The sequence below is a fragment of the Toxotes jaculatrix genome, chromosome 24, assembly GCF_017976425.1.
Source record: "Toxotes jaculatrix isolate fToxJac2 chromosome 24, fToxJac2.pri, whole genome shotgun sequence".
NCBI classification, from domain to species: Eukaryota; Metazoa; Chordata; class Actinopteri; family Toxotidae; genus Toxotes; species Toxotes jaculatrix.
The window spans coordinates 9129212-9142041 of record NC_054417.1 but is presented as its reverse complement, the minus strand read 5'-3'; the positions used below and the strand labels follow the sequence as shown (position 1 = coordinate 9142041).

The 12830-nt window shown below is 41.0% G+C and overlaps 2 protein-coding genes across 2 annotated transcripts; one reads left to right on the top strand and one right to left on the bottom strand.

Annotated features, from left to right (window-relative positions):
• Window positions 1–1678: 1678 nt before the first annotated feature.
• On the top strand, window positions 1679–5113 carry mmadhca (metabolism of cobalamin associated Da). The gene is made up of 8 exons (XM_041032102.1): window positions 1679–1716; window positions 2217–2262; window positions 2724–2865; window positions 3047–3264; window positions 3562–3667; window positions 3800–3918; window positions 4011–4097; window positions 4310–5113. The coding sequence occupies exons 2-8, from the start codon at window positions 2251–2253 to the stop codon at window positions 4526–4528; spliced, it is 903 nt and encodes a 300-aa protein (XP_040888036.1). The 5' UTR covers window positions 1679–1716; window positions 2217–2250; the 3' UTR covers window positions 4529–5113.
• Window positions 5114–5641: 528 nt separating this feature from the next.
• LOC121178243 (ly6/PLAUR domain-containing protein 6-like) lies at window positions 5642–7422 on the bottom strand. The gene is made up of 4 exons (XM_041032805.1): window positions 7305–7422; window positions 6166–6264; window positions 5895–6025; window positions 5642–5815 (listed from the first exon to the last, which is right to left on the bottom strand). The coding sequence occupies exons 1-4, from the start codon at window positions 7420–7422 to the stop codon at window positions 5642–5644; spliced, it is 522 nt and encodes a 173-aa protein (XP_040888739.1).
• Window positions 7423–12830: the final 5408 nt, after the last annotated feature.

Genomic DNA, 12830 nt, shown 5'->3' with positions numbered 1-12830 from the left:
TATATATATATATATAACTGATGATTTTTCACAGTTATAACAGTAAAATTAATTGTTAGGTGCAGCTTTAATGTCAGTGGAGCTGCACATCATCTCACTATAAGACCGAAGGTCTTGAATTTACACCAGAGTCTTTATTCAGTCTTTTCTTCAATGCTCTTCACCTTCGAGAGAGCCTGAGGTGAAGAATTCATTTGCTAGCTACATTAGGATGCTAGTGCATGTTTATCAGCGTGTGTGTGTGTGTGTGTGTGTACATCCCACAGGGGCTCCATCTAGGGTGGATGCTGTGTTGCTGTTACAAATGATCCTGTGGGAGACTCACTGACAGCCAAGCTCTGTGTGGTTCCAAATGCCTCATCACCACACACACACACATACACACACACACACATCACGTTGCTGCAGCTGCCCACAGCGAGTGAAGCATGTTGGTCCCAGGGTAAACTCCCACTGTATATCCTGTCAGCTCAGAGAAAGTGTCAATCAGCTTGTCCAAGTCAGCTAAAGAGATGTGTCTACGCCAGCAAAATGTACTTTACTAGCTGTCCTTGTCCTTCATGACTTCTGACAGCAAATAACACTGTTCTTGCCAGGACAGTTCTTTTATTCTAGTTTTTAAAACTCTATCGATCAAGGGTGGGGATTTTGCTGAGCATGTGTGCCATTTCTCCACAGTCTCCCCACCTGGGAACTGCCCAGTACAAACACACTCAGTCTTTTGTTCTAGGCATTATTTCGAGGTTAGGTAGAGTTCAATAGAATTAAATGAGTTCTAGGAAGTTAAGTGAAAGTACCATGAATTCACTTCCGCTGTTCTGATTGTCATAATTTACACAGACGCCCACATTTCCACTGATTTCTTTTGATGGTATTGAGAGCGTAGGGCACTGATAAATATTGATCAAGAGGCTAATTAATGCAAGTGAGCAATCAGATGACACACCAGGTATTGATGAGGTGTTGTTTCCTAACACCTCTGCCAGCTCTTGGTGATAGAAAACTAAAAGCTTGGATTAAGCCTGTGCTTCTTTGTTCTGATTATTAGTGGATGTCCTGGCCATCTGTCCGAGCTTTATTCTGTTGCATCCTTAAAGCTGGGTGGTTGTTTATTCAGGCATCATCATCACCATATCAACAAAAGCATGTGAGTTGTATTACTGAGACAACATGTTCATGATAAACACCTTTTATTTGTTGCTTTCTTCCTTTTTTATCTCTGAACAGCAGTATGTGTTGCATTCCAAAGCACAATGGAAAACAAATTACAATAAGGCAGCCAACTCAGCTAATGAAAACTTAAAATACTAAATTTAATGTATATTCTATTTAGAGGCCACCTGGCTTGGCAGACAGGAACTGCACTACTGTTGAAATCAAATCCTTGGTCTTGTCAAGTGGTAATGTGCTGCCATCTTGTGGACAAATGGAGAAAACACAGCCTGTAATATCTGATGCTCTGTACCTGTGCGTTTCAAAGGACGAAAAGTCATTTGTGTTATGAATTCATATTGTTTTAAAATAGCACTGGTTCACATGGAGTCGGTTAAAGTGTCGAAACCTTTGTAACACCAATTATACCATGTACATTGCATCATATAATAAAAATTTGACTTGATGTAATCGTTGTTCAAACTGCGCAGGACTAGTTTGTCCCTCGTCACTTCCCGTCGTTTTTTTTTTTCGTTGCGAAAGCTCATACGTGCGTGTTGACAGGTATGGACAACATGTACTCTTCATAATATAATCCTATTAACGCATTTACATTTGCACTTTCTTATTTTTTAATCATACAGACCCTTGTTGTTTGTGTTGTCAGGTAATTTTTGTAAGGTGTTTGTTATTTTAGGAAGTAAACAGTCCTATCTAAAAAGGGAAAGGGTCATATCAGCTGACCGAACAATATCAGCTAGCCATCAACACGCTAACGGTAGCAGCTAGGTTAGCTTAAATGTTTTGTTTGTGTTGAGCCGCTCATGTTCGCTGATAATTTATATTTGTAAAAGTTAACTGCTGTTGTTTGCTCTGATGCAAGTGTAGGCAAGCCTCGGCTCTCGCTGCTTTTGCTTCCATGTGAAAGATCCGTGCAGTCATTGCATCATGTCAGCTGTGTTAAGTAACTACAGCTAGCAACCTTAAAGTTAGCTGTAGGTTGTTGTTGTTGCTGTTGTTTGGAGTGTCCTTTGTACCAACAGTTGTCGTTTTTTGTCCAACAGGTTACACATTAAAAGGAGTAGAAGACAGACCACAATGTCTAGTAGTGTAAGTGATATAAATTCCTAGTGACAATGTTAGCTAACTACTCAGCTACTTGTAAATGCCTCTTATGTAAATAGATGTCCACGCCAAACTTCATTTAAAATTAGGGGGTTTTCCATGATATGCTTTGTTGTCCAAATTATATACAGACTATAAAATGGTTTATGATTTTTTTTGCCCATGGCATGGTCTTTAGTTTGCTATCTATTCAGTACAGAGTGCATTGTTTTGATAGTCTTTCCTTTACTTGCTAACAAGCAAGATGCCGTTTAAATTTACAGTTCTATGAGTTATTTAAAGCAATAGCTCTGGTTGGTTGGTGCTGCAGTGATGTAGCAAAAACATACAGGAGGAGTGTGTAAATGTAGGCAAACTGTCCACTGTGGTCAGGTGTAATTGCTGTACCTGTTTCATGTGATGGGAGATGTTGCTTGCTATTAACATATTGTCTGGTCCCTCTGTAGGTGCTCTGTGGTCGAGGCAAGTTGGCCCTAACTAAAACAGCTGGCCGTCAAACATTAGCTGCTCTCAGGGTCGGCAGAACCAGAACCTTCTCTGCTGCAAGCTCAGATGAGCCTTACATAACTGTATCACCTACAGACTCAGGTTAGTCATGTAGTAAATCAGTCAGTCACCATTTACTGGTAAAAGTGACCTTTGTTGGCAGTTTACAACTGGCTTTGATCTAGGTCTGAAGAGAGCATATCATTTTTCATACTTGAACATTGTGGGTCAAACTTGGCGTCATTTCCAGCAGCAAAGTGAGTGAATGTCCTGTCCCCTCCAGGCCCCAGGACTGTGTGGCCTGATGAGAACATGGGACCATTTGGACCTCAGGACCAGCGCTTCCAGTTGCCAGGTAATGTTGGGTTTGACTGTCACCTGGAAGGCATGGCGGACCAAAAGAAGGCTCCAGTCCACAGGACCGTCCCTGATGTACTGACGGCCCCAAGCAGCACAGAGAGACACCAGTTCATACTAGCCCAGTTTGTCAATGAGTTCCAAGTAAGTTTTTGTACTGACATAATGTTGACAAAACCGTACTTAGCATGGCAGACGTTGAGGTCACTCCCTAATCATTTAATTATTTAAAGATTTTCAAGTCACCCACTAAAATTGTAAAACTTAGTTTTATTAGTCATATTTTACATTAGTAGACACATTTAACAGTTAATTTGAAATTAATCAGTGCTGCATTAGAATATATTGTTAAACTGGCCGTTATCATGTTCTCAACTGAAACACATGCTACTGAAACTGGAAATGTGTCGTCTGGAATGTATGTTTGTGTGTGTTTATCAGGGAAAACTGGGTCCTATATCCATGAGAGTCCACAAAGCTGAGCAGTACTTTAATCAGACAGACACAGACTGCTCCATTAATTCCTGCCCCGAGCTGTTAAGGAAAGGTAAGTGACTTTATTTGGCATTAACTCAGGTCAGCAAAATGATCTTCGTCACCTGATGTCAGGAATATTTTATCATCTTTGAGGAGCATTCCGTTGCCTTAAGTAACAACTCTGTGTGTTTGTGTGCGTCAGATCTGGAGCAGATGTTCCCCTCAGCACCCACCTCTTCCATCACAGTAGTGACGGTCACACAGAGGAGCGGTCGGTGTGAGGACATTGCCGAGCAGGACAGAGATCAGCTGCTGCACAGAGTCAGTCATGGCGTGTTTTATTTTAAAGTTTTAAAATGTGAGCGGCTTCAAGTCGAAACAGCTGCTGATTCTGTTTTCTCGTATATCTGCAGTTTGTGAATGGTGCAAAGGAGATGTGTTTCGCTCTGTGGACTGCGGGATACTGGGCAGACTTTATTGACCCAACAACGGGAGCAGCTGTGAGTTATTCTCCGTTTACTTACCAGGGAGTTTTAGCCTTGTGGTCATGAGGCATAGATAAATAGATAAAAACTTACCTGTTGAGAAGCATACTGTAAAAAAAAAAAACAGGCAGTCATATCGTGGCTGAATCTGAAATAATAATTTTATTTTTTTTTTTTTTACTTAGAAGATAATTGCCTGATTCTTTTCACTACATGTTCCCCAACAGTTCTTTGCGTCTCCATCAAGTCAAACCACACTGCAAACAGAGGAGGGTCTGAGACATTTGGGCTTTCACATCGAGGTGTCGAGCTCCTGCACAGTTATTCGCCACATCCTGAGAGGAACGCCTTTATTTGTGGGGACTGTTTTCACTAACGCACCTACTCACAGCGCCGCCATCGCCAGACTACGAGGACTTTCAGATGTACTGGACGATGAGGAATAGGCTTTTTGAAAATTAATACAGAAAGAAATCCAAACAAAAAGCCTCTATTTATGGTTTAAAGACGTTCGGAAGCTAATGTACAGCAGTGTGGGTACATGGTTTGTATCAGTGGAAGGCTGCGCAGAGTTTGTCTTACTGTAACACACAGCAGCTAGACAAATGTTAGTATTACTAAGGACTGAGACTCCAGTGCAGACCTCAGTGCTGTCTCTGACGGACAGGTCAACTTTTAACCCCACTTATCCTGCACTACATCCAGGGAGACACACACTCTGTGCGGTGGCAATTTCAGAATGTGATATTTGCCAGTTAAGAAATTTGTGGGAAATGTTTTAAGGGCGGTATCATTGTGTTTTAGGATATTAGAAACATAAATATGAAATGGAAACCTCTGAGATGAACTCAGGCTGTTGTTAGTGACTCATATGAAATGGTCCAGAGAACACCAGGTTAATACTTTTCATGCTGCACAGTGTTCTTTCTTTCTTTCTTTCTTTCTCCCAGAATCTGAAGAAACACGGACACTGTTTGAGTTGAAACACTACAGTTGTGTTGGAACTGCTGAATAAATAAAGTGACTTCTCATCAGGCTGCATTGACCCCGTTTCCTGTAGATGTGAGTGCGTGTGCTCCTTCGCAGGTGTTTACCAAATTTACCACCTGTGCCCACGCAGCAGGCTCATTCAGATGTGGGGGGGCGGGGGGGGCTCATTATGTACAAAAAAACAAGATGATAATTTGTTTTAATACTTGAATTTAATATTAATAAAAGCTCCAAAAATACAAACTGTCATGGTTAAACAGTAACTTGGTCATTTTAATACTTATACAGGTTAAACACACAGCATAAATAAATTAACACATATTGCCTGACTAGGGGGAAGGAGACCTAATATGAAGGGAATGTGGTGCAGTAGTTAAAGGTCACGTTTTCGGTTTTTATTTGTTCAGATCTGAAATTATATGTATTTCTGTGACTCAGAACTTTCTAAAACTTCTTGATACAGTTAATCTGAGCAGGATACAATAAACACAAATCCCACCCCTGATGCAAAAACTATTAAGCTGTTTTTGATGAATTCTCAGAGACTCCGAGCTTCCCTCTCAAACATGTCATGCTGTGAAGATGCTGATAATGGTGGTGATGATGAGGATGTAGCTCAGTGCTGCAGGATGAAGCCTCCTGCTCGAGCTGACCAGAGGGGAAATGGAGGAGAAAATGGCGCTGCTCTCATTCCTCGGCACCAGCACGTTACAGATGTTCCCCTCACAGCAGGACGAGCACGCCTGGAGGATGACAGTTCAATGTGGAGAAGATGTCGTGATTGTAAAAATGATCTGGGATATCTCCAGAAGCTCCACACACCTGGTAGCCATTCCCAGCGACATCAGCACAGCCAGTAAACAGACAGTCCTCCAGGGTCACGCAACGCTTGGTCACAGACACACTGTCTCCGTGGTTGTCCATCATGTGGAGTGTGTAACAGTATCTGGTATCTGGAAGACACAGCACACCTCCATTTCTGGGTTATTTTACATATATTACCTTAAATTTACCTTAAGTTTCTCCACGTTTCATTCTACCTTGCATTTATGTTTATTCAATATATTCAGGTGTTAAGGAAAAGCTAACAAACCTTTTGGACAGTACACATCTGGCGCCCAGCGGTTACACTGGTAGTTATCTGCTGCGTCTTGACACGTGAAGCACTTGAAGCCACCAGGATGAGGTGTAGCTGTGGGGGACAGACAGACAGACACAGCCTTCTGAAAGGGATATATTTACATGTGGGGTGACATAAATATCTGGCTGCAAGGTAAAAAAACTGAAAACGTGCCTGTTCCATGTCAGGAACACCTCTGATTTTTCTGCTTTTATACGTATGATTTTTTGCCACATTCCTGCCATACCTGGGATGTGCAAATGTGTGTGTGTGGCAAATGGCTCATTTCTGCCCTGGGGCCCCCTGCCTGGCAGGCACACACAGAACGGGGACTGTACACACTGGCTTGTGGCTGTGAAGCAGCTGGTGCATTAACACTGTGGCATGTTTCATTAGTATGATTATTCAAACACACTATTGTTTTCTTTGCTTTTATATTAACGTGATTACCGATTCAGCAATCATACAAAAGAAAAGAAAAAAATCTGAACCCTGCTGGCATGATGCGATGAGTCTGAGCCCACGGTCTGGGACAATAACAAAACACTGTTTACTATTCTCATGACCCACGTAACGGATGTTGTCAAGTTCTTATATAAAAGATTTGTTTTCCAGACAGCAGACATCAGTCTACTCACTGCTCTGACACAGTGATCAAACAGGGAGATGTTTGGCTTTCCCATTGGCAAGAATCATATCTGTACTGGGAATCAGGCCGTGTTTCAGCTGAGACAGCTATAGGTCTCAGGGTCAGCCACTTTTCAATCACAGGACAAAGCCTGCTACTCACGAGACAAGAGACAGAGGCAAACACACACACACACACACACAGCTCCAGATCCCACATCTTTTGTCTTATGATCCTGTTGGTGGCAAAATACTGCAGTATCTCCAAACAACTGCTTGAGGGCAGTAGGGTAGCCATGAATGAATGAATGAATGGATTTAAACATGAGGAAAAAAACGTCATGTTGTACTTACTAATATAATTATATATATAATATAATAAAATCAGAATCTCTACCGAATTTCAGGGCTGTCCATCCAACTGTTGCTGATATATTTCACTCTGGAACACACACATCATGCAAACAGTACTATTCCGCTCTTACTTGAGGGATGCAGCAGGATGATGTCCTTCATTGTGAAGTCCCGTGACTGGACGGTGTTCAGCCAATCAGCAATGCAAGTCATCAGCAGGATCCAGGCCGCTACAGGCCAGCCCTCCATGACTGATGTCAAAACTCTTCATGCACATGCACTCAGGCCTGTGGAGCACCGAGGGACTGAAGATGATAGTGCAGTACCACGTAATTTCATTCACTAGCAATTCTGCAAATAGCAAAATACATGTCAGCTCTCACTCACATGATACATTTTACTCTAAATCTTTCTCACTCTTTATCTGCACTTTAATAAATAGATGTTAAAGGAAGAATAGTTAAAGAAAAGTCAGAGAAAATGCCACTGAACATCAAAACAAGAGGCTTCAAGAAAGAAAAGGGTGTCTTCAGTCACGGTCCAGGCAGACCCCTCTCTGACAAATGCTCTTCATGGATTCACTGACATGTCAGTCAATGAATTAAATACCAGATGACCTGGTTTTTACCCCTGAACAGAGATCAGTAGAGTTGTCTAAGATCAGCTCTGAGTTCAGATGCCTTTGACTCTATTTTATCCTCAGGCGCTGTGCTGGATGTGTGGTTGTAAATGCTTGTTTTCTTTGCATTAAGCATGCCCCAATAAATAATCCCACTCAACCCACAACCAGAGGCACAGTATGTAAAAATACGCTTTTTGCTCACTGAGAAATAAAATTAGATATTTGTGTGTGCTGACTTTTTTAAATGGAATTTTAATCTTCATTATTTAAATAATAAAAGCCTCTTCTCTAGATTTACATGTTCTTTGGTCCATGGGAGAAACAGATGAACACAAAGTTCAGTTGGGATATTTTAAGCCTAGGTTTTGCACTTGCAAAAGCTGAGTTGAATTCTGGAAGCTCGGCTTAATTAAATGAAACATGGAAGGATTCAGAGAAGCCTTTCAGTCCATGGACCTGCATTCATTAAGCTCCTCAGAGCACTAGTGCTACTGTATAGCTCATAATGATATGCTGTACGCTGAAAGGAAAACTTGAGATTAGCTCTCCAACTTTGAGCTCTCTGATAGATGCCCGGCCTTGCCTGGAGTAAAATCTGGTTTGAGTCTGAGAAGAGGGGACAGGAGTGCAGGGATTAGATACAATAGATCCCTGTTACAACTGGAGAGGGATGGAGATGGAGAGGGTTTATATCACTCAGGGTTCGGCTCCTTTGGCCCAGAGTTAAAAGGCCACGCAGGGCTGAAAGAATCTGAAGGAGAGCAGGTTTTAAATCTTTATGTCTCTCATGACAACAGGGGGTTAAAGTTTGCATACTGGGAGAGTAAAAGTTGATGAGTGCGGCTGAAATGTGCAGCTTCTCCGCTACAGTGAAATTATTAATAATATACTGTAGGAAGCATCTACTGTATTTTGCAAAATCACCAAAATAAAGTTGTTTTTATTGTAATTTCAGGCCTGGTGGCAAAGCAGTGATGCAGCCATCTGAGCAAAACACATTTTGTCAGTCACATTTTGTTCTTTTATCCAGAAAAAGTTTTTAAAAACACAAAGAATTAGCTTTAAAATACTATTTGCCGCATGACTCTGGCTGTGACCTCTTCATGCCATAGATAAGTTGGTTTATCTGCTGAATCCCACACTATAAATCAGTCATCAGCAGTTCAGAGGTCGAGTTGTATTTTACACAAATATATAGCTTCAAATATATTTTATGTAGGTGTAACATAACTCAACTTAGTGTCATTTGCTTCTCACATTCCGTCCGCAGGCAGTGCGATGCCACCCCTAAGTGCTGTCAGAGATAACACAAATTTATGACCGAAAAACACACACTGCTCAAAACGTTGTAAATATTACAGGTTAAAGTCATTTTCATCCAAACCACAATGCAACTGATGGTGTGGTGATGGAATATGATTTTGAAGAAAACATTTAAATGTCTGGAAATGTGGGTTTCTTAAAACTGTACTACTATATTCCATCACTGTCTTCCTTAATGACAACAAATGTTTAGATAGAGTAGGTTACATTTAAATTACATTAGTAAACATGTGATTAAAGATGCATAACCAAACTGCGCTGCACATCTCAGCTACTGCACAGTAATTAGAAAGCCTAAATAATTAAAACGCCTATTTATAGGGCTAGAAACACCTGCTGCAATATTGCATGCAACTGAAGATTTTAGTAATTAAAACGCGCACTATCATTCTGCTCCAAGCCCTCTGTTGTTTCGAGTGTTAGAGTTATAATCTGCACTGGTGTTCTCACTGGTAAAACTCACATTCAAACATTAAATCCAATCTTCTGAAATTAGCGCTGTTAACGGTTCATTACACTCATGCATGACACGCAAAAAGGCATCAAAACGGATTTAAACTTGAATACACACACACACACACCTGCACTCCACTGTACTTCATCATGCAGCTTACTGTGTTATTGCGGTTCCTGGATGAGCCCGCAGAGTCATATCCTGCCCGCAGACCAAAAATCAAAAACTGCAACTGCTGCTGCTGCTGCTGGGGGGCGTTAGGGTTAGGGTTAAGGGGGAGGGCAGGTTGGGGGCGGGACGGACTGTGGCGTCACAGCCACGTCATTACCAGTCCTACCAGCAACATTAGACCAGTCAAAATATCTGCTTATATTTTTTACACATTTTGTGAATCAAATAAAGGAAGAGATCATATAATGTGAGTTGGCATTAAACTGATAATTATCATTATAATATAAAGGTGGAATCTAATTAAAAACATTTATTCGAATTCTGTACTTTTTACTGTGAGTTTGTGCTTCCCTTGAGTATTTCCTTAATTAGTGGTGCATTGCTTTGCATTGCACACTAGGTACCTCTGTAGAGGTACACAATATATACGGTATACTGTAAGGCAAATAATAACATCAAATAGATATAATATTTTTTAAAAACCTGTTTTGTGTGTATATATACATATTTATAATTTATTAAGTTTTGACTGCTGATAAAAAGGAATAAAATCTCCCTCTGCTCTTTTTTTTTTCAAGAGCCCATATTACTTACAGATTCTCAGGCTGCCCAGTGCATGCTGGGATAGCTGCCTGAATCTGACATAGCAATAAGTAAGTATAAGAAGCTGCTGAATGACTGCATGCACTATTAAAGTCTATCTTCCTAAATCTGTGTGGAAAAGCTTTGAGTGTAGTGTTTATCAAAAAATAAATAATTTTTAGAAAAGGAATCAGTATATTGATCCTATCAGAGGAGATGAAGCATCAACTGTGTTTCTTCAACCTTAATTTCATCAGATTATGAAGTTGGGATGAACTCACTGACAAGGGTGGGTGTGATTGCTTGTATTGTAAACCTCACTGTGTTCATTTAGTGGCGTTTTACTGCTAATTGACAGAGGCTTAGAGTAGAAGGTGGTCTCCACCCCACACTGCGCAGTGGTGGGAAGTCGTCTCATGACAATTAGACCTCTGTGCTGCCGTTCACAGCCTGTCTCTCAGTTCTAATTATTTCATTTATCTTTGCCATGTGTAACTCACAAGATTAGCCAAAAACACATATTTGCCTGGTGATTGTATCCATTAACACTGTCTCTATAGTTTTTCAGGAACTTTATTGGAACACAGTGTATGTTGTCCATTTTCTTGTACTATGCTGAAAATTAAACATGCACTTAATACATTACATCTTTTAATCGCAATCAACCTGAGTCTAGAGGAAAAAACACAAGTAAATTTATTTATTTATTTATTTATTTTATTTTGAATTTTTAAGTTAAGGGGAAATGTGGGGAAACCGGAGCACCCGGAGTAAACCCACAGTAACGGGGAAGGGAGTGTTGGGGTATGGGGTGTGTTTTGGGGGGGGGTCATGTCTTTAACAGCGGGGCTTGAAGCAGCACCGGATTGGTTTTGTTAAAGCTGAGAAGAACCTGGCAGCTCGCGACTTCTTCTTTAGGTCAAAGTAGGCACTCAGATGGCTTTTTAGATACTTTACAACAGCATCTTCAAGAGATGTGTTTTTTGATGCTATTGCAGCCTCTTGTAGTTTCTCCAGAGAGCCAAACTCCTTTTGAAGTTCTTTCATCACAGACTTGATAATTTTCTTCTTGTTCTTAAGGATTTTTGGTGATTTTGGGTCATACTCGTCCATTACTTCCTTTGACAGTCGCTTGATGATATTTATATATGTTATATGAGAAAACGTTTTGTCACTCGTCTTGGATTTCTTAGAAATCTTCAGGAAAAGAGCAGCGACGAGGTTACAGGCAATCTCATCTGATGGATAAGGCAATTCCCCCCAATCCGAAGACTCAGAGAATGTTTCAGGAGTTTTGTCGGTTGAAGCACCCACCGCTGTGATCACAGGACTGCTGGAGCTTTCACTGTGGGAAGCTTCATCAGGAGGTGATGCACAAGCTGAGTGTGCTGGCGTCTCACTGCCGCTGGTCGTGTTTTTGTATGGTATGTCTCTGACCAGGTCTAAGATTTCAGCTAGTGCACCAGACACTGCCTCACTGTGACTTTCTGTTATTGATTGATCCCATTCCATCCGGGCAATCGCCAGCTTCAGGAACTTTGTCACTTCATCTTCTATCATAGCATACAGAACTTGAGGTGAAAGGTGTCGCTCAGTGGCATCCACCTTCCTCACATGTTCTGAGATGACATAGTCAGAGAGATAACAGTTCGCTGGAACCAGGGGCATCTGATATGCCTCTGTACCCATCAGGTGATTAAAGATGGCCTTGATAAGTTTCAATGAAAACAGTCTGAGCTCACAAATTGCTTTAGTTCGTGTCAGACCTTCACCTTGATATTGCCATTTCACTTTGACTAGGGTTTCAAACAAGCCATCAATTTCAGATTTGAGCATGTTAAAAGTAACCCTGCTAGTGAACATTGATGTACTTGTTGAAGTGGCAGTCTCAGGTGTATGTACAGGTGACCCTGAATCCTGTTTCAGACTCACCAGGAACTCTGATTCTGTTTTTAAAAATGCATTAGTCAGTTTTGCCATCACATTTTTTTCAAAATGCTGCTTGACAAACCTGACAAAGCGTTCTTTCTTTTTGGCAATGGTAAGGGCTTCTTCACATTTGGCAAATTCAGAGAAAAATTCTTTCAAACTGTAAGTAATGAACTGCGTGGCAAAACTCGTTCTTAAAACTGTTAAGGGATCTTCACTGATATCAGAATATTCATCTAAATAACAATTAATGATGGTTATCATGTTCCGTGCAATATCATAGGCAGCTTGTTCAGTGGTGAAAGGTAGGAAATGTACGCGGGGTAAGTGGGTAGTTCCATCCTCCTCTGCCATATCTAATATTCTATGGCACCATTTCATTATTATCTTGGTCACAGCTTCAATGAGAACCATGTATGGGTTTGACTTTGAGGCATATATCAAACATTCTGACTTCCAGGCTAATTTCCGAAGTTCAATCAATCTCCCACCTGAATTTTCAATATATTTGAAAGCTTCATACGCCATGCGAAGGACGCCTGATATGGGCACAGTGTCGCTTACAAAACATGCAGG

Excerpts from the sequence above, each read along its gene's own strand:
- mmadhca (XM_041032102.1), top strand. Across the intron at positions 2,866-3,046 it reads TGTATCACCTACAGACTCAG|GCCCCAGGACTGTGTGGCCT; the intron begins GTTAGTCATGTA and ends TGTCCCCTCCAG. Across the intron at positions 3,919-4,010 it reads GAGATCAGCTGCTGCACAGA|TTTGTGAATGGTGCAAAGGA; the intron begins GTCAGTCATGGC and ends GTATATCTGCAG.
- LOC121178243 (XM_041032805.1), bottom strand. The coding sequence starts at position 7,422 with ATGGAGGGCTGGCCTGTAGCGGCCTGGATCCTGCTGATGACTTGCATT. Across the intron at positions 6,265-7,304 it reads CATCCTGCTGCATCCCTCAA|CTACACCTCATCCTGGTGGC; the intron begins GTAAGAGCGGAA and ends TGTCCCCCACAG. Across the intron at positions 6,026-6,165 it reads AGATGTGTACTGTCCAAAAG|ATACCAGATACTGTTACACA; the intron begins GTTTGTTAGCTT and ends TGTGTCTTCCAG.